The sequence below is a fragment of the Trichomycterus rosablanca genome, chromosome 3 (assembly GCF_030014385.1).
Source record: "Trichomycterus rosablanca isolate fTriRos1 chromosome 3, fTriRos1.hap1, whole genome shotgun sequence".
Classification (NCBI taxonomy): Eukaryota; Metazoa; Chordata; class Actinopteri; order Siluriformes; family Trichomycteridae; genus Trichomycterus; species Trichomycterus rosablanca.
The window spans coordinates 40,711,923-40,736,213 of record NC_085990.1 but is presented as its reverse complement, the minus strand read 5'-3'; the positions used below and the strand labels follow the sequence as shown (position 1 = coordinate 40,736,213).

The 24,291-nt window shown below is 39.1% G+C and overlaps 1 protein-coding gene and 1 long non-coding RNA gene across 2 annotated transcripts; both read left to right on the top strand.

Moving 5' to 3' along the window:
- Nucleotides 1-21,412, top strand: macf1b (microtubule actin crosslinking factor 1b; the record flags this gene model as incomplete). Its single annotated transcript, XM_062992308.1, has 33 exons — nucleotides 1-108; nucleotides 230-314; nucleotides 405-637; nucleotides 776-895; nucleotides 1,963-2,070; nucleotides 2,200-2,418; nucleotides 2,632-2,835; nucleotides 3,281-3,512; nucleotides 3,645-3,871; nucleotides 4,906-5,028; nucleotides 6,399-6,500; nucleotides 6,638-6,739; nucleotides 6,853-7,017; nucleotides 7,687-7,842; nucleotides 8,744-8,941; nucleotides 9,191-9,319; nucleotides 9,437-9,607; nucleotides 9,928-10,083; nucleotides 11,294-11,500; nucleotides 11,595-11,714; nucleotides 11,841-12,010; nucleotides 12,528-12,687; nucleotides 12,835-13,029; nucleotides 15,680-15,805; nucleotides 15,887-16,030; nucleotides 16,120-16,308; nucleotides 17,586-17,700; nucleotides 18,266-18,432; nucleotides 19,964-20,126; nucleotides 20,652-20,803; nucleotides 20,960-21,034; nucleotides 21,138-21,255; nucleotides 21,339-21,412. Coding segments are annotated over exons 1-33 (5,013 nt in total), but the record flags the coding sequence as incomplete, so codon positions are not given.
- On the top strand, nucleotides 21,413-24,097 carry LOC134309893 (uncharacterized). Its single transcript, XR_010011235.1, has 3 exons — nucleotides 21,413-21,502; nucleotides 22,370-22,484; nucleotides 23,605-24,097. It is a non-coding gene; the product is annotated as an uncharacterized LOC134309893 (long non-coding RNA).
- Nucleotides 24,098-24,291: the final 194 nt, after the last annotated feature.

The window sequence follows — 24,291 nt, the reverse complement described above, 5'->3', positions numbered from 1 at the left end:
ATGGACAGTCTTCAGCAGTGGCTCATATCCACGGAGCAGGACATAGCTGAGCTCCGCTCTGCCAACAGACCGACGCTCCATCTACAGGAGGCCATAGATCAGGCAAAGGTGATCAAGGGCAGCCTATTTAATTTTATCTAAAATAATTTTATCTAGTATAATTATTTAGCATTTATCATTTAAAATATATTCTTTTGTCAGTGGCTTTTTATTGTCTGTTGGCTTTCAGGCAGTTGTCGAGGAAATAAAAGCAAAGAGTCCTAACTTAGTAACACTTCAACAGTGCTGCCATGACCTCATGAAGGAAGTTTCAGGTATCTCTCCTTACATTTATTGATTTTTGTATATAATTTTATTTATACCGTATATAAATTGATTATACAGTATATCTTACTTTTTCTCAGAGGAGGAGTCCCAGCTGGTACAAGAGAAGACAAACAGCTTGAGGATTCGATACTCAGTACTCAGTTTGGGTAGTGCTGATGTTCTACAGAGGCTCGAACAGGCACTGGAGGCTTCCAGACGATGCTCCTCCAGTCAGGAGGACCTGCACCTGTGGCTGGGTCGTATCGAAAGGGATCTTCTGGGCTCAGCTCAGTCTGGGGATGCAGTGCTATGCGCTGCCGAGAGAATAAAGGTAAAATCACTGAAAATCATTCAACATGTAAAAAACAAATATAAACTAAATAAATAATAAATAAAAATATACAAAATATCTAGTTTTATGGGGTTTATTTTATGTATTGTTAATTTTAATTGTTTTTATATTTTTTAGTTGGAACAGGCAGTTGAGAAGGAATTGGCCTGGTTTAAAGCTACAACCCTTGGACTGGAGGATCTTAAAGTCATCAGTTTAGACACTGATATTATTTCTACTCAGCTCTATGAGCAGAAAGTGAGTTTCTTACAGATTTCTTCTATTTTTGCATACAGTTTGTCACATTTCAATGTTTCAGGTTCCCCAATTAATTTTAATATAAGTATACAACTTTTAAATGACCATTCAATTTATTTAATGTCTACATCGCTAATGTGAAAAGTAATTGCCCCCTAAACCTAATAACTGGTTTTGACATCCTTGGAATTAACAACTGGGTCTGTCATGGGCCTTCAACCATAGCAGTGCTTTATCATAGGATTTTAGTAAGCCTGACAGACAGCACACACGTTATTTTGAGATGAATTAGCTGTACTGAAGTTCCACCAGGTTTTCTTGCCAGGGGTGGCAGATGTGGGGCTTTCACATTGGTGAATCTGGGTCACCTATTTCCTAAATCTGCAAATGCAAATGTGATTCTCTGCCAGGTGCACAATACTAGATTAGGAGTTAGATTTGTGGCACTGGACTCCACTGTGACACATGAAAGACAGCAGGTAAGTCTAGAAGTCTAGAAGCTTTTGTTCAAATGCAAAGGCCCAGTTCCCTTTTTCCAAAGTAATAGACTGAAATTGCCAGTGGTGTCTTTTTAGTATTAATGACCATTCACTCTGCCAGTAAGTAAACTACAATCTGCCAGTTGGACCTCTCTGGTTAGCTTGTAGCTTTTCACCTCATAGTCAGCTTGATTCTCTCCATGCTCAGATGTGTATACTTTATGGTAACAAAGGTTTGTTAAACAAAGCTTTACACATTCACATGCTGCATTAATCTAAATTAAAAAAAATAAACAGCCTACTTCCCAGTCGTTCGGCTTTGTTGTTTTAGCTTGCTATCTCATTTGTTGTTCAGTTCTCTCTGTGCTGAGACCATCCACTAAACCATCTGCTAATAAAATGCGGAGCAATGTGTGCCACATCAGCACCAAACCATTCCACTCTTTCTCAGAACAGACAGGGGCTAAACAACACCCACATATGTTACAGTGTTAAATAAAAACCCCTCTATTCTGATCTAAACTGTATCCTATGTAAGAAAAAATTATTATTGATGTGTATTTGATTAATTTTATGTTTTTGGAACAGATACATGCAGTTGAGATACTACAGCACAGGTTCAACATAGAGAAGATGGTGAAAATCTCAGAGCTCTTAAAAGAATATAGTGATAATGGTGACATGGAAAGTCTTCAGGTACAGTTCTGTTGCGTTTTAGTAATTATTTTCTGTCTGCTATTTATTTACACTTCTGATGTTCTGATGTAAAGGCAAATTTCTACTCAAGCACTACAAAGAAAAGCCAAATACCTTTTTTTTTTTCAGAAAAGTTTGGGTGTTCTGGAGGAGCAATGCCAAATAACTACTGGCACCAATTCCCATGTCGTACTTCAACTGGAGCATGCCCAGTCCCTCTTGTCCCAGTTTTCAGAGGGGTATGCTGAGGTGGTCCCGTGGTTACAGGAAACCAAATCCCTTACTAGCCAACTTGCCTTGAACACAATCAGTTATGAAGCGTTTAGAGAACAACAGTCACTCTTGCAGGTACTGTCCAGGCAGATATTCTTCTCTGTACCCAGTATTTTTGGGTGGCACTAGACTCACCATAACCTTGACTGAGATGAAGCATGTCATGAAAATAAACAATAAATAAATAAATACATAACAATCAATTCAGATAGTGTACCTGTCTACATGTCATATATATAAAAAAAAAACAGAATGCTTATTATCTGGTTATTAATTATTTTTACACAGAGCCTAAGGGAATCCATAGCTGAACACAAGCCACTGATTTCCCGATTAGGAATGTTGGCCAAGCGTCTGTCAGATTTGAGCCCTGGCCAGGCACAGCAGTACTACCAGAAAGTTACAGAGACTGAAGAGGACTACCAGACCATCAGGGACAGAGTCCAAGAGGCCGCAGGGATTCTAGAGGAGTCACTACCTCGCTATACACAGGTAAAGTGCAGAAAAAAATTTGTACTTATGCTTGTTCACAAATTATTGTATAATTAGAGACTAAATGCAGTCAAATAAAACAAGTATTTGGCCAGCAATCAGTAACATCATCCTTGTCTAGAGACCTGGCAGTCTTTTTACCGCAAAGGTGCACTACAAGTAGGCAAAATCAACACAGCGTTGATTATAGATATTCACAGTGGTGAAATGACCGGCATTCAGCACTTTAGGTATAATCAGGCCAACCAGGTGCAGCGCTTCTAATGTTAATACACTTAGTGTGCAGTCGTTCAGTTTAAATTTGTGCACATAGTATATCTTTTAACTTTGTCCCCATAAATATGAAAAATAAGTATGTATTTGTAAGCATAAACCCCAAAATGTATACAATTTCATATAAGCAAAGTGCTAAATTGTTTGGCTGCTCTATCTCTCCAACCTGCAGCTGAATGAGAGGATGAATATGTTAAGGGAAAGCCTGGAGCACCTGCACAACCACATGCAGGCCACAGTGGTTTTGCAGAGCCTGACCCCACGCATACAGGAGCAGCTAAAAGACAACAAGAACACCCTGGCTGAGCTTTCTAAGCTGGAGGTGGGTCTGAGCAGTGTGAGAATGCAGGCCGAAGAGCTTCTGACCAACACTCAAGCCGCAGAAAGCAGCTCCATTGGCACAGGTAGGCAGTAGAATTTTTTTTGACTGCAGTCATATTGTATTACACAGTTTTACACATTATACTTGATAAATATATACAAATAATACAGAAATTACCATCCCAGTATTGTCCTATATTCTGCATTCCTTATAGCCATCCAAGAGCAGGTGAGCAGTCTGACACACCAGTGGCAGGAGATTCACAAGCAGTCTCAGGACAGGGAGAAGTGGCTTCTCCACCTGCTTGATCTGGCTATGAGGTTCTGGAGTGATGTAAGCGATGTGACCTCTGAGCTGAATGAGGCTCAACAGGCTATTTTGGACCTCAACTTAAAGCGAACAGACTCTGAGACCATCCAGCAAAGCCTGGACACCATGCAGGTAGTGTCTCACAGAGACTGAATGGCATCGGAAAAGCCTTGACACTGTACCCATGTCTAATATACTGTATGTACACCGATCAGCCATAACATTAAAACCACCTCCTTGTTTCTACACTCACTGTCCATTTTATCGGCTTCACTTACCATATAAGAGCACTTTGTAGTTCTAAAATTACTGACTGTAGTCCATCTGTTTCTCTGCATGCTTTGTTAGCCCCCTTTTGTGCTGTTCTTCAATTGTCAGGACTCTCCCAGGACAACCACAGAGCAGGTATTATTTGGGTGGTGGGTCATTCTCAGCACTGCAGTGACACTGACATGAGTGGATAAGACACAGCAATGCTGATGGAGTTTTTAAACACCTCACTGTCACTGCTGGACTGAGAATAGTCCACCAGCCAAAAATATCCAGCCAACAGCGCTCCATGGGCAGCGTCCTTTGACCACTGATGAAGGTCTAGAAGATGACCAACTCAAACAAAAGCAATAGATGAGTGATCGTCTCTGACTTTACATCTACAAGGTGAACCAAATAGATAGGAGTGTCTAATAGAGTGAACAGTGAGTGGACACGGTATTTAAAAACTCCAGCAGCGCTGCTGTGTCTGATCCACTTATACCAGCACAACACACACTAACACACCACCACCATGTCATTGTCAATGCAGTGCTGAGAATGATCCACCACCTTAATAATACCTGCTCTGTGGTGGTCCTGTGGGGGTCCTGAACATTGAAGAACAGGGTGAAAGCAGGCTAAAAAGGTATGTAGAGAAACAGATGGACTACAGTCAGTAATTGTAGAACTACAGAGTGTTTATTTATGGTAAGTGGAGCTGATCAAATGGACAGTGAGTGTAGAAACAAGGAGGTGGTTTAATGTTATGGCTGATCAGTGTATATCATTACATACATAACGTGTAATTTGTTATAGAATGTAAGTCATAATAGCTAGAATAAACTTCTACAGGATGTATTGACCAAGCATCGTACCTCTGCACTATTTTAACTTCCAGTACATTGTTTTTTTAGACACTGAGAGAGGAAATAGATGGAATGCAAGGAGATCTGGATACACTGGGAGTTGTAGGAATGGAACTGATGTCAGCATGTGGAGATACAGACAAGCCAGAGGTCACTAAATGCTTGGATGAGGTTTGTATTGAATATGAATTAAACCAGGGGTGTCCAAGCTTTTCTTGTTGGGAGCCAGATTTAGTAAAAATATCCAAACACGGGCCAAAGTCTCTTTTGTAATAATTCAATACTAACAATTACACGTCCTTTTCATTTAAGTGACTAATTATCTATCTTTGACAGTGCTGTGCAAACTAAGATCTTGCCCATTTCACTTACCAGTTTATAATCATACTGGAAAGATTATTCTTCTTCTTAAATTAAACGTACACACTTAAAATCTTCTGCATTCACTGTCTAGTCCAGCGGTCACCAACACGGTTCCCTGGTCGCCCACAGGGACCATGTGAGTCGCCCGCACGGACCATGTGAGTCGCCCGCAGGGCATGTTCTAAAATAGCACTAGTTGACTATAGAGCTCCATCTAAAAATTATATTTGTGTTGCTGATCTTTTTGAATCAATCACACTTGCATTGATGTAGATTTGAAAATGACAATACTGAATACACAATTTCAAGAACAAAAATGTTTGATGTTTATATGAGCTCTGATCTTGTCTGGGTGCAGAGTTTTATATCCTGCGCATAAAACGCTGAGACAAGCGAGCTACGCATGCGCAGCTACGATGCGAGAGCTGTGATAAGTACAAACGGGACATGATTTAAAGATGCAACTATTAATGATTTCCTAAAAAATGCTACAGAAGTAATCATTTGTTAAAAAAAAAACATAAATAAAAAAATGGTGTGATTTTGATCAAAATGCTACAAATGTGCTCATTCATACAAAACTGATTTAGATTAGTAGATAAATAATGTTACATGTTGAAATATATGTGTTTCCTACCATGGTAAATCGTTGTTAATAATCATTAACATCAACATATGATCAGTCAGTCTCTTCATATATATGAATATTTATAATAATAATAATAATAATATAATTAAAGGTGAATCGTGCAACTTTATGTTTTTTTCAGGAAGTTTGTAACAAGTAGCCCTTCATATTACTCGGTACCCTTGAAGTAGCTCTCGGTCTCAAAAAGGTTGGTGACCCCTGGTCTAGTCTTTGTTTCTGTGAAGCCGCCATGTTTATCCAAAAACTCGGGAACCATTATGTAGGTGTAACGTTCATGTTTTAAGTTGGGGGAAACATGTGGTGTGTTTTGGATTTGTTTTATGCGATAGCAACACCCAGAATTGGAACAGTTCAAGCAGTTTTTAATAGTGGCCAACTTTAATTTTATTTCTAAAATAACTTGCTAGCCTTTTCAAAAATGGTAACGGGCAGCAAATGGCCCAGGAACTGTAGTTTGGACATCCCTGAATTATACAATACCCTAAAATATTTATTCTCGCCTAATTCTTAACTCTGTTTTGTTTGACAGCTGTACTGCACATGGAACAATCTAAATAAGATCTGGAATGAGTGTCACAGTAAGTTAGAAGAATCTCTTCAGTTGGCCCTAAATTATCAAGATACCATGCAGGTAAGAGTTTAAAAAAACTTTTATTTAGTGTATTTTATTGGTATTGCTTTAAAACATACATCTAGTATCTAAATGTGGACAAATACTTTTTCCTCCCTAGGCATACTACCATCATAACATTTATGTCTTATTTGTAGGGATTATTTGAGTGGCTTAAGTCAGCAGAGCTGAAATCAACTAAGGAGTTCTCTGTGGGATCAGATCTTAAATCTATCAAAGAGCAGCTGTGTGTTCTGAAGGTCAGGCATATAATCCACAAGTATAATCTATGATCTATGATTTTCTATGATGAATCTATGTTTGTTTTTTTAATTTATTTACTTTACCTTTGATTGCTTTTATCGCTCTACAGAAGTTCAAGAGGGAGCTGTACCAGAAAAAGATTGAGATTGAAAGTCTGAACCATCGGTTTGTGTGTCATCTTTCTCCGAGCTCTGTGCGACCAGCATCTGTTTCACCACTGTGTGATTTCCGTGAGCGTTGGGACAGCCTGGAGTCTGAAACTGTCAAAAGACAAGTATGTTATACACATACACCCACTAACCCTTCACACTGACAATTCATTTTTGGTTTACTGAGGCAAAGATAACAAAGGAAAGGGTCACAAGGTATTTTAGATATAAAATTAAAGTTGGGCCCTTAGTAAGCATTGATGGTCACATAAAACCAATCTAAAATGCTCCTCATCTTCTTTCCCCCAACTCAAACCTTAATGACATTAAATTTACATGTTCCTTAACTTTTGGGTAAACATGGCTGCTCCAAAGAAATAAAACATAGACAGTAAATGCAGAATATTTGAGCATGCTGGGAAAATTCATATTTTCAGTTTAAAGGTAAGTGTGTACATTATATTTGGATAATTAAAGACTGTTTGCTAAAAGGTATAAACCAAGATTGAAACATAATTCTGCAAAATGCTTCTCATTTTACCATGCAGGTTGCCAGCAATGACTTTGCAACAAATTAATAATGTTATTAATGCAAGAAAGAAGCCTCTGCTTCAAAATTGCCATCCTAAATCTCAACAGAAGTCTGTTGTTAATTACATGTACAGTGAAAAAGCAGTAGTAATCAAACCCAATCAATAAAGATGAAAATGACATAATGACATAAAACATTTTACATTCACTGCTGTCAGATGCCTACCTAATTTTAACGCCGATATTTATTAATGTTTGAGCAGCACCAGCTGGAGAGTGCATTGTTGGGACTGGGTCAGTTCCAGAACAATTTTGATGAGCTGCAAGCCTGGCTCTCCCACACCACTGACCTGCTGCAGGCTTGCCGGCCCATCAGCATTGACCTGCAGACCTGTGAGATAGAGCTGGCCAAGCACAAGGTATACAGACACTTTATCTTTTCAGACATTGGTAAGCAAATTGCAAATCGACTTGTTGACTTCTGTTTGCTGCTGTGGTAATTAACCTTTAAATACAGTAGTTTCAATCAATTTCTGAAAAAGGTTTACTTACGTTAACATCAGCAGTTTAAAGCACAAGTGATGTTTGTTGCTGATCACATGGACAAAAAAGCCACAAGTTCAGAGTTAAAAATAATACCTTGGTAACTGTAGTTTTCCTCCTGTCTGTGATGGAACAATTTAATATTACCTTCTATATTTGCATAAACCTCATTTGCATAATGGACAATAATAGGTTGTTACATTTTATAATTCTATAACACGTTACATGCTTAGGGTGACGTGGTTGCTCAGTGAGTAGTACTGTTGCCTCACAGCAAGAAGGGCCTAAGTTTGATTTCCATATCTAGTGGTCTGGGTCCTTTCTGTGTGGAGTTTGCATGTTCTCTCCATGTCTGCATGGCTTTCCTATGGGACCTCCATTTTCCTCCCACAGTCCAAAGACATGCAGTCAGGTTGATTGGAGCTCGTAAAAATTGCCCTAGGGGTGTGTGCTTGTGTGTTTGCCCTTTGATGGACTGGTGACCTGTCCAGGATGTTTCTTACCTTTTGCTCAGTGAATTTTACTCACTGTGACCCTAAATACTGTAGTATAAAGTAATGGCAGAACAGACAATGAATGAATGAATAAAGGTTTCATGCTTAGTACTAAGATTTTCCAGAACTGTATTTTTTAGATTTTAATCTCCCACTGGACTTTATTTAATATGAAATATATTCAATTTTCTTTGACCCAACACTTATTTTTTGCAGTTTTCGGTGTAGTTATTTTTAATTAATAAAAATACAGATTTTGAGCTGCCCTTTATCATGTATGCAGGTGCTGCGGAATGATGTGATGTCCCATGTACACACAGTGAATTCTCTCAACCAAGCTGGCAAGGTCCTTCTGGAGGAGAGAGAAGCAGAGAGTCCACATGGGCTACAGCACCACCTGGAACAATTAAACGAGTCTTGGGAGTTTGTGCGTTCTGAGACAGAACGCAGGCAGCTGGAACTGGAGAATTACCTGAGTCAGGTCAATAGCACACCAAATAATTCATATAACCCTTTTCATGGTTTACAGGGCTGTAAATAATATTATTATCCCAAAACTTGTGGAAATTAAGGCTGTTTTTAGGATGTATAATTTCGGTTCCGAGCAATAATATATAAAGTAAGCTTGCTATCAGATTCTTCAAAACAGACATCAAATCAAACATCAAAAACAACTTGTTTTGTTTGTTTGTGTTGTGTATGAAATTCAGTGTTGGTCGTACATCCACAGGTTCAAGATGTAACAATGGAAATCCAAGATCTTTTGCAGTGGCTGGAGCACACAGACTTAAGGTTGTCTTCCACGAAAACTGTCTGGGGCATGCCAGACTCTGCCAGTGAGAGACTCAATGCCCATCTGGTAATGAAAGGGACAGAATAATCACTTAAAAGAATAATCATGTTAAAAGGTTGCACATATAGACATTCAGGAATTGTCTCAACACACCGTTGCTCTTGTCTGTGCCTGGTTTTGCAGGAGCTGTGTAATGAGATGGACTCTAAACACCATGCCTTCACAAATATCCGTGATGCTGTTCACAGGATGCTAGAGGAAAGCAATGTGGCCCAAGGCTCCAGCACTGAGCACAGTTTATGTATCCTGGAACAGAAGTGGAACACTGTCTATACAAAAATGCAAGATCGCAAGGTTATTCCACACAGATTATTCTGTTGTTAGTTTAAAATGCCTGTGATAAATGTTATCAACTGTCTGGAAAATCTGAAAAAAGTAATTTGCTGTGTGATAAAATGCTCACTAAAACTTCTTTCACACTCAAAACTAGTGTTACTGATGGGTTACCTTTTTTGTTAGTCTACCAAAGCCAAACACCACACGTTTAGTCTCAAACACCACACATTTAGTCTTAGTAGCATTAAAATTAAAAAAACATTTAAAAAAAATTTATTAGTGTTCTGATTTACAGATTTGTATTTGTTTGTCTTTACCTTTTTGGTTCTGTTTACCAGGCTAAGTTAACTGAAGGACTTGATCTGGCAAAGGAGTTTAACAGCAATGTCCAAGATCTGCTGACCAAAATGGCAAAGTGTGAAGAGACCATTAGTGGTCTACCTGCTCCCAGTTTCATCCTTGAAACCATCATCAGCCAGCAACAGGAACATAAGGTTTGTGTGTTGTTTGGTTATATATTAATATATAAGTAATAGTATGAATAAATAATTCCACTTTGATTTCTTTGTCTTATAAAAATGTTTAAAGAGACATACTAAATATACTAAATGGCCAAACTGTCATACCCACCTAACAAATGCCAGCCAAACATGCCAGACAAAACCATGGATGTCAGTATAGAGTCCCCCCCAATCCACCTCTACACACAAACACTTGGACATTTGGACATGACTGTGGGGACAAGATTCATTTGCCCATTGTTATGCTAATCAGTAGCAGGGGGTAGTATTATGATTTCCTTCAGTGGAAGTCAACCCATCAAAACAATCCAGACTATCCAGACAACGTTGGCATTATGCAATTTGGCAGGTAGTGCTCTACTGGCATCTGCAAACTGGTTCCTTTAATAGATGGTAAAATGTGTTTAATTACTCCAGAAATAGGCCCTGTTACATTGTGAATTATAGTGTCATCATTCTAAGTGGCATTCGGTGATGCACAAGGTAATCTGTAAAAGTGGAAAACCATGTTCCATAGTGTTGAAACAAACAGACTTCAGATACAAAGAGATTTTTATTTTTCAATAAGCTTTGTAATATTGTGTAGCTTACTGTAACTAACATAAGTGAAAAGTATTAAGCTGTTTTTACATGAGGGCGGCACGGTGGCTCAGTGGGTAGCACTGTCGCCTCACAGCAAGAAGGTTCTGGGTTCAATTCCCAGGTGGGGTGGTCCAGGTCCTTTCTGTGCGGAGTTTGCATGTTCTCCATGTGTCTGCGTGGGTTTCCTCCAGGAGCTCCGGTTTACTCCCACAGTCCAAAAACATGCAGTCAAGTTAACTGAAGACACTGAATTGCCCTATGGGTGAATGGGTGTGTGTATGTGCATGTGTATCTGCCCTGCAATGGACCGGCGCCCCGTCCAGGGTGTGCTTTGCGCCCATTGACAAGCTGGGATAGGTCCAGCACCCCCCGCGACAATTATCCTAATTGGATAAGCGGTTAAGACAGTGAGTGAGAGTGAGTGAGTGTTTTTAGATGACCAGACGTGAGCTTTTATAATTTGGACTAAGACTGGAATTGGTTTCATGTATATATTATAGTAAAATTAATATAAAAAGTTTATGTTTGTTATATTGTGTGCTTATATATTCTGTTTTGGTATTTGTGGATTTACATGCCATGCTATACTGTCTTATGGCAGCTTTTGGTAAGTGAGGTGCACTCCTATCGTGAGAAAAAGACATGTGTGGAGAATGCAGCCTCACAGCTGATGGAACTCAGCAAGAAGGAGGACTGTGATGTGGTGCAGAACCTGGTGATAACCGTGCAAGACCGCTACAGCAAGCTCCAGCAGCACACCACAGAGAGAGGAAAGACCCTGGAGGATGTTAGGAAACAAGTAAAAAAGGTGGGTTAACCCTTTACTTCTCACATACAATTAAATAAATGCTTAGTATTGTATTTTGAAGGCCCACAGTGATGCCTGTGTTTCTTATATGTAGTTTAGTGAATCCTGGCACTTGTTGATGGACTGGATAACTGAGGTGGAGCAGACACTTGACACACATAAAGAGATTGCTGTGTCTCATGAGGAGATTAAACAGCAGCTCACTGAGCAGAAGGTAGCATGGTCTGAGACATACATTGATTGAAAATATAACAGCAGTAGTTTTAAGAGACAAAACAATAATCTTGAGTACCAGAAATGCATATAATATCTTTTAAACCGTTTCTTTTTGTATTTACAGGAATTTCATAAAGTCTTCCGCTCAAAGAGGCCCATGTATGAGGCCTGCTTAAAGAGTGGTCGCTCCCTTTTGGAAAAAACTCAGAACCCTTTAGACACCCAGCATCTTGAGAACATGGTTTCTGAGATCAAAGATTCATGGGATACCATCAGTGGAAAGTCCATAGAGAGGTATGAGTCATTAGTTGTATAGATAGTAGATAGTACATTAATGTTCCTGATGATTACTAGGGATGTAACAATGCACCACAAGACAGTTAAAAATCGGTGCACATGTGCCACGATTTGAATCGGTTGTTCATTTAAGATGAATCAATATTCACTTTAAACAGCAGAGGGCACTGGCACTATATTTTTTTTTACACAAAAAGTGAAACTAGCATTGTTTTGCATAGTTTGTACCTACCTCAGAAATAAAAAAGCATTCATTATTTGGATAAATAAAAGATAAGCACAAATACAGTATTTTATTTTATTTTATTTTATTTAAAGAGAAATAATAAAAGGAAACTGTCATCATTTGTCTTCAATTTTATTTTGTTTAAAAAATCGGGAAAAAATTGTATTGTGAACCCAGTATCGTGAATCGTATCGCATCGTGGGTAGAGTGTATCGTTACATCCCTAATGATAACACATACAAACGTAATTATATTATTTTGCTATAAATTATGTCCTTGTTTTCTCAGGCAGCATAAGTTGGAGGAGGCACTGCTGTTTTCAGGCAGGTTTACTGATGCTCTTCAGGCTCTAAATGATTGGCTGTACAGAGCAGAGCCACAACTTGCTGAAGATGTACCTGTCGGTGGAGAGAAGGACTTGGTCAATAATTTAATTGACAAGCACAAGGTGCTTTTTATGAATATTGTTTTATTATTGCAGAGAAATCTATTCAAAATTCCTGCTCATGTGTTGCAATGTAAAATACATTTTGGGTTTCAGAATCCCTGTAACTAAACATTAATATACATAGTTTGATCTGTTTTTGCAACCTAGGTGTTTCAGAAGGAGTTGGGGAAGCGTGCTGGATGTATTCGCACCCTGAAGCGTTCTGTAAGAGATCTGACTCGGGGGAGCACTGCTGATTCCCACTGGTTACAAGAGCAGATGAAGGAACTAGAGGTTCGCTGGGAGGCTGTGTGTAAACTCTCAGTGTTCAGACAGGCCAGACTGGAGAAAGCACTACAGCAGGTACTACTTACTCTTGACTGGAAAATCTATAGGTTTAAAATCACTAAAATCAGTCATTAGATTAGTACAATACCTGACTAGATCCAGTTGATTGAAAAATCCATCACACCCTGTCTGTCAGTGAGAAGGACGACTTGGCAAAAATACACACACCAGGCACTTTATTAGGTTCCATTCTCAGCCCTGCAATGACATTATCAGGGTGATAACATGATAATGTGTGTTACTGGTATTACTGTAGCAGGTGCAGCAGTGTTGTAGGTAATATTTTAAATCCCAGCAACACCATTGCACCTGATACAAAAACAACACACACTACCAGGTCTATATCATGTTAGCATCATTGCAGTGTTGTGAATGATCCACCACCTAAATAATATCTGGTCAGTGGGGGTTCTATGAGGGTCCACTTTGACTGAAGCAAAAGATGGGCTACAGTCAGTAATTGTATAGCCACAGAGTTCATCTGTATGGTAACTTATAAAATAGTGAATGAATGTGTGTACCAGATAGGTGTAATATTAAGTGCTAATATACCACTGTATACAATGCCTCATTAATAAAAACATGGCTTGATAATTGAGAACATTGTTCACAAGGCCTTTGTGTATATACAGTGTATCACAAAAGTGAGTACACCCCTCACATTTCTGCAGATATTTAAGTATATCTTTTCATGGGACAACACTGACAAAATGACACTTTGACACAATGAAAAGTAGTCTGTGTGCAGCTTATATAACAGTGTAAATTTATTCTTCCCTCAAAATAACTCAAAATACAGCCATTAATGTCTAAACCACCGGCAACAAAAGTGAGTACACACCTAAGAGACTACACCCCTAAATGTCCAAATTGAGCACTGCTTGTCATTTTCCATCCAAAATGTCATGTGATTTGTTAGTGTTACTAGGTCTCAGGTGTGCATAGGGAGCAGTTGTGTTCAATTTAGTAGTACAGCTCTCACACTCTCTCATACTGGTCACTGAAAGTTCCAACATGGCACCTCATGGCAAAGAACTCTCTGAGGATCTTAAAAGACGAATTGTTGCGCTACATGAAGATGGCCAAGGCTACAAGAAGATTGCCAACACCCTGAAACTGAGCTGCAGCACAGTGGCCAAGATCATCCAGCGTTTTAAAAGAGCAGGGTCCACTCAGAACAGACCTCGCGTTGGTCGTCCAAAGAAGCTGAGTGCACGTGCTCAGCGTCACATCCAACTGCTGTCTTTTAAAGATAGGCGCAGGAGTGCTGTCAGCATTGCTGCAGAGATTGAAAAGGTAGGGGGTCAGCCTGTCAGTGCTCAGACCATACGCCGCACACTACATCAAATTGGTCTGCATGGCTGTCACCCCAGAAGGAAGCCTCTTCTGAAGTCTCTACACAAGAAAGCCCGCAAACAGTTTGCTGAAGACATGTCAACAAAGGACATGGATTACTGGAACCATGTCCTATGGTCTGATGAGACCAAGATTAATTTGTTTGGTTCAGATGGTCTCAAGCATGTGTGGCGGCAATCAGGTGAGGAGTACAAAGATAAGTGTGTCATGCCTACAGTCAAGCATGGTGGTGGGAATGCCATGGTCTGGGGCTGCATGAGTGCAGCAGGTGTTGGGGAGTTACATTTCATTGAGGGACACATGAACTCCAATATGTACTGTGAAATACTGAAGCAGAGCATGATCCCCTCCCTCCGGAAACTGGGTCGCAGGGCAGTGTTCCAGCATGATAATGACCCCAAACACACCTCTAAGACGACCACTGCTTTATTGAAGAGGCTGAGGGTAAAGGTGATGGACTGGCCAAGCATGTCTCCAGACCTAAACCCAATAGAACATCTTTGGGGCATCCTCAAGCGGAAGGTGAAGGAGCGCAAAGTCTCGAATATCCGCCAGCTCCGTGATGTCGTCATGGAGGAGTGGAAAAGCATTCCAGTGGCAACCTGTGAAGCTCTGGTAAACTCCATGCCCAGGAGAGTTAAGGCAGTTCTGGGAAATAATGGTGGCCACACAAAATATTGACACTTCAGGAACTTTCACTAAGGGGTGTACTCACTTTTGTTGCCGGTGGTTTAGACATTAATGGCTGTATATTGAGTTATTTTGAGGGAAGAATAAATTTACACTGTTATATAAGCTGCACACAGACTACTTTTCATTGTGTCAAAGTGTCATTTTGTCAGTGTTGTCCCATGAAAAGATATACTTAAATATCTGCAGAAATGTGAGGGGTGTACTCACTTTTGTGATACACTGTATATTCTTATCCCTTTTTGGGGGTTGATTTTTGGGGGAGTAATATTTTTCAGATTGCAACTGACAGTGATCTGTATGGTAGGTGTAGCTTATAAAATAATAAATTAATGTGTGTATCAGATAGGTGTACCTGATAAAGTGCTTGTTAAGTGCATATGTGATGTCTCCAGGGGTCTGTTTTACATACAATATTATTTAAAATATTTGAATATGTATTTTCACCTTGTAATAATAAATACAATTTCACTGACTGGTATGCAATGGTGTGCAACTTAAAAAGAAATATATACATCAGTTAGATGTATGTATAAGTTAAATCTACAAAAAATACAGCATTTCAATGTAATCAAAGACATACCCAATGACCTCTAAAATGTCTGTAAATCACCCCCAGGCAGAGGAGTTTGACATAATAGTTCACTCATTCCTTGATCATCTTGCTGATATTGAGAGGATTTTTAAGTATGGAGCACTACCTGAAGACGAGGAGGTTCTCCTGGCACTTCTCACACAGCACCAGGTATGAAAGGCTTGTGGCAGTATTTTATGACAAATATATGGCTGAACAGTTCAGGTATTCATTGTGTGCATGTTTGAACAGGAGTCAATGAGTTCTTTAAGTGCTCAGCAGGTGGCTCTAGAACACATACAGTCCTTAGGGGAAGAGATTCTGTCTTCCTGCCACCCTGACTCTGTTATCACCATAAAGTCCTGGATCAGTGTAACCAGCACCCGCTATGAGGAGGTGAGTGCTGCTGGTTGCTGCCTAAGCAGATCCACACATATATGTTAGTTTTTACAATCATTTTTATATCATTACATTCTGCTGTTCAGGTCCAGACATGGGCGCAACAGCAATCTGAGAGGATCCAGGCTGCGCTTTCGGCTCTGGAGACCGAAAGAGAGGAGGTACAACGCCTCCTGGACTGGATCTCCTCAGCTGAGGAGTCTATTAAGCTCAAGGAACAGGAACCCCTGCCTAATGACACAGAACAAACAGCCGAGCTCATTTTACAGCATGCGGTATTACAGATTATTACATTTCACTTAGAGTTGTTTTTTTAGGTTTCATTTTATTATTGAGTTTAATTTTAGTTTCAGTTAGCATTTAGTATGATTTTTACAACCCCAAATCCAAAAAAGTTGGGACAATATGGAAAATGCAATATACTGTATATATATATATATACAGTATATATATATATATATATACTGTATATATATATATATATATATATATTTATATATATATATATATATATATATATATATATTTATATATATATATATACACATTAAATTATATACACATTCCAAAAATGTTGGGGCAGGGGCAATTTAGGGCTAGTAAAAACGTAAATAGTAATAATGTGACTTTAAACAGATGATGTAAACAGGTGATTGTAATCATGATTTGGAACATGAATACAAAGGCATCCACGAAAGATTGAGTCTATGAGGAGCAGAAATGATCTCTGATCCCTCAGACGAGAGTGCATCAACAATATTCATTCATCAGTAGCTAATAAAACCACATGAATTTAAGGGATTACTTTGGCAGACCTTTGTCAAGCACTAGAATATGGAGTCACAAATGACACTTAGATCTATACTGTGCAAAAAGAAGCCTTATGTTAACCATGTTCAGAAGTAACATAGTTTAGTTCTCTGGGCCTGAGGCATCTAGAATGTACCATAGCACAGTGCAATAGGACAAAACAACACCTGAAACACTTCATCGCTTAATTTCCTTGGTGCCAAAACGTCTTTTAAGTGTTGTGAGAAGAAATGGAAGGATTATAAAGTGGTAAATGCTTTACCGTCCCTTTTTCTTTTTCTTTTTTTTTGAATGTGTTGCAGGCCTGAAATACAGGAATGAATGTACATTGATAAATGAAATAAGGCTTATAGGACAAAACATGAAATATTTTGGATTCATTTAAAGGGTCTTATCAATTGCATTATTATTTATTTTGATTTTATTTTTGTTAATACATGGTAATTATAGCTCTAGAAACAAAGTAAAACCCTAATTTACCATTATAATTGTTTACATTTGCATGTTCAATCTAGTAGGCAGAACATGTAGTTCATGTGTGTACAATCAATGTACAGTATGTCTGCGAGCTGAAGAACCTCCGTTGTTATACAGGATTCTGTTACACTATATTTGCTGTTATGGTAAAATAGACCTCCATTTGATAAATGTACAGTGGAGAAACACAAGTATTTAACCCCCTTTTCTTGTTTTTGGTCTTTTTAACTTGCATGAAAATGTAATACAATGTTTCTTGTTCTAGGTCTTCATGGACGAGCTGATGAAAAAAGTGCCAGAGATTAAAAGTGCTACGAAATGCTGTAAACACAAGCTGACTCAGAAACAACAAGCATCACCCTGCCACAAGACGCCAACAAGTAAGTGCAGACTTGCAAATTTACATATGTTCCCTGAGCACTAATAAGCAGTATTTTAGAGATAAAACATGTCAGCATATCAGAGCTAACACCTCAAATTCATGAGAATTTCAGCTCTGCTTCCGGCAGGCCAGGCGCCTATGTGGACAATAATTAGCTCACCCATAGGTGGAATTGGACATTCCTCGTAACCACTGCAATTGGTAGCTGATCGATGGCACCTACACAGAGTCGGGGGATAATGGAGATCAGTGCATGATACCCATTCGTACCCGATACTGAGCCGCTTATGAACTCGCCTCATGCAGGTGAAAAGAAGCAGTCGGCTACTGCACGTGTTGAAGGGGCGTGTGTTAGTCACGGCTCTCCTCGATCAGGAGTGAAAGTCAGCAGCAGTAGAGGTCACGAAATGTGATCAAGTAATTGAATACAACTGGATTGGGAAAAAATTAAGGGAATATGCGCAAAAAATAATAATTTTAACTTTTAAATATAACAACATCTAAGAAACTGTCCAGTTGATGAATTATATTTATATTTAATTTGTATTTGGGTCTGTTTATAGAGAGAAGAGGACAACCAAAGCCCCAGACCACAGTTCCTCTGCCCCTGCAGAACCTAGAGCCTCACACTCCTCAACTGAGTCAGTTGGTGAGCCAGTGGCAGAAACTCTGGGTCCTAACCCACAGCAGACAGAACAGACTGGAGGAGCACCAGCAGAGACTCAGAGAGGTAATCACTGTGAATTTGTTAATGTGTTACAGCATGGCAGTATCAGTAACTATTATGTACAGCAGGGGACAGCAACCTATAACACAGGTGCCACCACTGAAACGTGGGGCATGTCTGCCTGGCACGCTGCTTTGTTAGAGTAAATACAATAAAGAGGCTGTGCCTTATTAACTGGATCCTTACTTTGAGCAAGCAGTTAAGCTATGCTAGTTAAGTAGGCTAATCATGTTATGCTTAAATATGTTACGCTTGCAAGTTACAAGATAGCTTATTGTAAGCCGCTCAGGTGGCGCAGCGGTAAAGTACGCTAGCGCTCCAGAGTTGGGTTTCTAGATACATCGTATCGAAACTCAGCTCTACCTTTCCAACTGGGTTGGGCGGCAGTATGAACAACATTTGGCTGTTGTTCACGGGCTTAGGGGTAGAGTCGGAGCATAGGTCCTCATGACTGGTACAACTGCGGCCCCTGCTGGTTGACTGACGGCGCCTGCACAGGGCTGAGGAATAACATTGAGGGGGGTGTGACCCTCCATGCGCAGTGTCTCTCGGTGTATGAACTCGGCTCGTGCAGGTGAAAAATGCAAGTCTGTACTGATTGCGTGCCGGAGGGGGTGCAAGTCAGTGGAGTGGCGTCCTCAGTCAGCGGCAAAGGGTCGAATCAGTATAGAGGACACAATTAGGGTAATTGGACACGACTAGAATAGGGATCAAAATTGGGGGGAAAAAGTGGGAAAAAATAGATAATAAAAAAAAAAAAAAAAAAAGATAGCTTATTGTATTGCTAAACACGGAAAGCCACTGACAGATATATACTATATACACTATATGACCAAAAGTATTTGGACACCTGACCATGAGCTTGTTGGACATCCCATTTCAAAAACAAATGGTATAAATTGACTGACCTTTTCATGATCCTTTTAGCTATAACAACAGCCACTCTTCCGAGGCTACTTCTCACAAAACTTTGAAGTATATCTGTCGGAATTTATGCCTATTCAGTCAAAAGAGCATTTGTATGGCTGGACATTGATTTTGGTCGAGAAAGCATGAATTGATGTTCCAGTTTATTCTAAAGCTGTTCAGTGGGGCAGAGGTCAGGGTTCTGTGCAGGCCACTGGAGTTTCTTTAAACCAAGCTTTTCTTTATGACTTTATAGACATTGCTTTGTGCTGGAACAGGAAATGGGCATTCCCTAAACTGTTGCTGCAAAGATGAAAGCATATAATTTCCTTTATACGTATAATTGATTCATTACATCCAAAGCAATTGTTGTGGGTAAAACACATAAATTCAATAATTGGAAAGGGTGTCCCAATACTTTTGTCCATATAGTGTATACAAAAATAGCTTGCTTGTATGACTTGTGTGTATTGCTTGTATGTATTGAATGGCACCCTGAATACTTTTTTAAATTGGCATGTCATACAAAAAATTTACTGACCCCTGACATACAGTATATTGACTAAATTAATCTTATCACTTATTCCAGTGATCTTTTTTCTGACAATTATGTTTTGTTCATTCACAGTTGGAAGAGTTTGCAAACTTTGACTTCAACATCTGGCGTAAGAGGTATATGCAGTGGATAAGTCATCTCAAGTCACGAATTTTAGATGTTTTTCGTAGCATCGATCGAGATCAGGATGGTCGAATAACACAAAAGGAGTTCATCGACAATGTGCTGGCCTCCAGTAAGCATTACTCTAACTTCTGTTTAACCCTGCGGTGTCCAAACTCTTGCCTGTTATCATTTTTTAAATGGCCCTTAAGGTATTTTAGAAATTGAATTAAAGTTGGTTAAAAGAGAAATTCCTAGTTTAAACACTGGGTGTCGCTATTACATAAAACCAATCTAAACCTCAAGGAACTTTATGTCCATCAATCACCTTGTCACTGATTTTAATGGGAAATGTGTATGCTTAATTTGTCAGAAAACAGTTGCTGTAATGACAGTTGTGTAATAATGTTCCTATTAGGATTATTCACTGGTAAGCAAAATCTTAGTTGACAGGTAATTAGTCATTTCAATAAATTATTTTTTTATTTGTTTTATTACACAGTCTGTGGCCAGTCATTGCATTTTTTTTTACATCCGGCCCCCAACAAGAAAAGAATGGACACCCCTGGCTTTGGCTAGACCTTTAACTTTTACACAATTACATATAGAAATTGATTCTTCCTTGGCTTATCTAACAATAACTCTTACCTATGGTTAGAATTCCCAACCAGTTCTCTGGAAATGACAGCTGTGGCAAACATCTTTGATGTGAATGGTGATGGATTCATCGACTACTATGAGTTTGTGAGTGCTCTCCACCCAAGCCGAGATCCCTACAGAAGAACTGATGCAGATCAAATCAATGAGGAGGTCAGAAATCAAAAATTATTTCAAATCCTCATATATATTTTTGATAAATTTGATAATGTTCAACATTTACATTGTTATCAGTGTAAAGTGATCAAAGTAATTGTACATGTGCAATTTATCATGACACATTTGTGTAAATTTGCTTTTTTATCCTAGGTGAGTCGGCAAGTTTCCCAGTGCAGCTGTCCGAGGAGGTTTCAGGTGGAGCAGATCAGTGCTAATCGATACAGGGTAAGAGCAAAATCATACCAGGTGCATTAATTATTTTTTTTTTGTATATAGATATACCTTAGATGTACCATTTTCTAAAGTGAAATTGTCATATTTTCTGCAGTTTGGAGATTCACAGCAGTTAAGAATGGTGCGTATTTTACGAAGCACACTCATGGTGCGTGTTGGTGGCGGATGGACTGCTCTGGATGAGTTTCTTGTCAAGAATGACCCTTGCAGAGGTGAATATAATTTATATACTCACCTCCAAAAAATGGCATTATATAGTTTTATAAGCAACTGAAAATGTATTTTCTTCAACCAGTAAAGAGTCGGACAAACCTGAAGATCAAAGAGAAGTATTTGTCGCCTCAGTCGTTTGATGCATCTGGTCGCAGGGGAAGCAAGGGGCTGGCAGTGAGCAGATCAAACTCTAGCCTGAGTTTATACAGCAGTGCTTCAGCTCCTAGTAGCCCATTAACTCGTCAGGTCAGTTACATTTCAGTTTTATCTAAAACTAATTCTTAGTTTCGATTTTACTATGTTTGTTTATCCCAATTTTTTAATGAATCTAGTTTCAAGTTAGTTCTAATTCCCCATTGCAATTTCCTTGCTGCCTGCATCACCCCTTCACCAACTGAGGGTAGCAGCAGGCTGCCAGATAAACCCTCTGGCACCTGTTAGTACAAAGTCTGGCAGAGAGCCATTATTGCATATATTGTGAATTATCCACTACTCATGCAGGTGCTCTGACCAGACAACAAAGGTCATACTTGCACAATGGCAAAGGAACCCCATCGTCCTTCTTCCCTCAGCCACATGTAACTGCGGATTTTAAAACTTTAGCTTGATATCTCAGCGGTGGTGGGTTAGTGCATTAGCTACACCGCCCAAGTGCCCCAACTGTTGGTTTTTATTACCAATTTCACACAATAATCCATCCCACTGAATTCAGCATAACAGACACTATCCATAACACACTTCACCAAGCTTCATAGAATGTAAGCTGGTTTCTTGGAAAGCCATGGACAGTGATGTTCAATGGAAAAACTCCCTTTATGTGATACTAGTGTACCTTCAAATCCCAAACATTTCAATGTTTAAATAAAGGTTTGCAGTATTTAGCACAGCAAATGATTTATGCCCTGCCCAGTATATGTTCCGGCCAGGCCTCCAGTGTTTCAGGTGGTTCTGGACCCACCATAATCCTGACCAATGCAAAAACTTCTGCTTTCCATAAACTTGCTACAGAACACAGTACGTCCCCACAGCAGGGTTTAGGTTATTTGTTTCAATAAATAGTAACAGCTTGTGTATTGATGCTAATATACAGTATCTATGCTTTGTCTGATGCAGACGCTTTTACGCAGAAGTTTTTCTGGGGATCGGTGCATTCGGCCCAGGAGCTCTATAGCAGCATTAGGAACCGACCAGTTCTCCACAGTAGGAGATGATTTTCCTTCACCCACAGGTTTGTGAGCCCTGATACAATCTAAAAGATCCTTCCTTTGTAATTTGCATGTTTTATATTAAAACTAGTACAATTCATAAAGCAATACAATGGCTGTATTTTCCAAACACTTTATAAAAGAACATTTTTCAGGCCTACTTTTGGATTTGTTTAGTATAATAGTTTTTCTTTTTCCTTTGGGTGACATCACATCCAAGGTCAAGTGCAGATTATCACATGCAGAGGTTTTTCATCAACGTTATTAATAAACTCTTCATGTCAAGACTTGAGGCCTTTTAAGTAAGAACAGCTTTATGTGACAGTTATTTAAAACAGAAACATGAAAATATCACCTAACCAGAGCTAGTCCAGCATTTAGAATGTACTTTTTTCGAGAATTTCAGTAGCAAGTAGTCAATTGTAGATATACACTGATCAGCCATAACATTAAAACCACCTCCTGATTTCTACAATCACTCTCCATTTTATCAGCTCCACTTACCGTATAGAAGCACTTTGTAGTTCTACAGTTACTGACTGTAGTCCATCTATTTCTCTACATACCTTATTAGCAGAGAAACAGATGGACTACAGTCAGTAATTGTGAAACCCCAAAGTGCTTCTATATGGTCAGTGAAGCTGATAAAATGGACACTGTGTGTAGAAACAAGGGGTTGGTTTTAATATTATGGCTGATTGGTGTATATGCCAATACAAATAAAAAATGTGTGTCTGTGTAGGTTTCCTCTGGGTGTTCTGATTTCCTCCCACAAGTCAAAAGACATGCAGTCAGGTTAATTGGAGCTACTAAGATTGTCCTAGGTATGTGTGTGTGTGTGTGTGTGTGTTTGCTCTGTGATGGTCTGGTGACCTGTCCAGGGTGTTTCCTAGCTTTTGCCCACTAAATCAAACCCACCAAGACCGACTGAATAAGATAATGTGGTAGTAAAACAGATGAATGGTTGATTGAATAAATGAATGATTGAATAAATAATACTTTTTTCTGTTTGTCAGTAAACTAAGAATGTTCCCACTCATAATGTCTTGTGGCATGAGATATCTTTTTGCATATGCTTAATAGTCCTAATCTTTTATACTAATAAAAATGGTTTTGTAATTTTTGTTTCTCTGTACACATTAGAGGAAGCTGAGAAAGCTCCCACATGAATCTACCTGTTGAGTCCACCATGTAAGAACAACAGAAAGAGGACTGGTCATAATGGAAGACAGTTCAGTGGACCCACAGTCTGAGTCCTCTAACTCATCCCGACTGGGTGTATAATATTGTGTTTCTCCATGAACAGCTCTCAAAGGTGTAGTGGTAATTCTGTCCACATGATTCAGGAATTACACAACGTGATTTCTTATTACAGCAAGTTGTTGCCAGCTCTTCTCATTTTATTTATTTATTTTTCATTTGTTTTTAAAAGAGATACAGTTTTCACAAGTGTTGGAATGTGGTGCATGGTGCTTAGCTGCATGATAACTCGGCTCTCCTAAATAATGCTTTGTAATCAGTAATGTGAATACTGAGGTCGTTCTGTGTAAGGGTTTAAGCAACAAAAACACTGATGCCTTTCCTAACACTGAACACACTGATGATAGTGATGCAAACCAAATGAATTGGACCTCATTCAACTGCCTTTAGGCTTGAATGTTTTCTATCTGATGTATTGTATACTACTGAAGATCACTAAATCTATGGTACATTTGTATTGCTCTTTCTTATTGTGGTTATAAAATTTTCTCAGGTTTAAGTCAGACAGGTAATTTGGTCCCCGTACAAAAATATATCATAAAGCCAGTTAGAAGACTTGATACGTATATA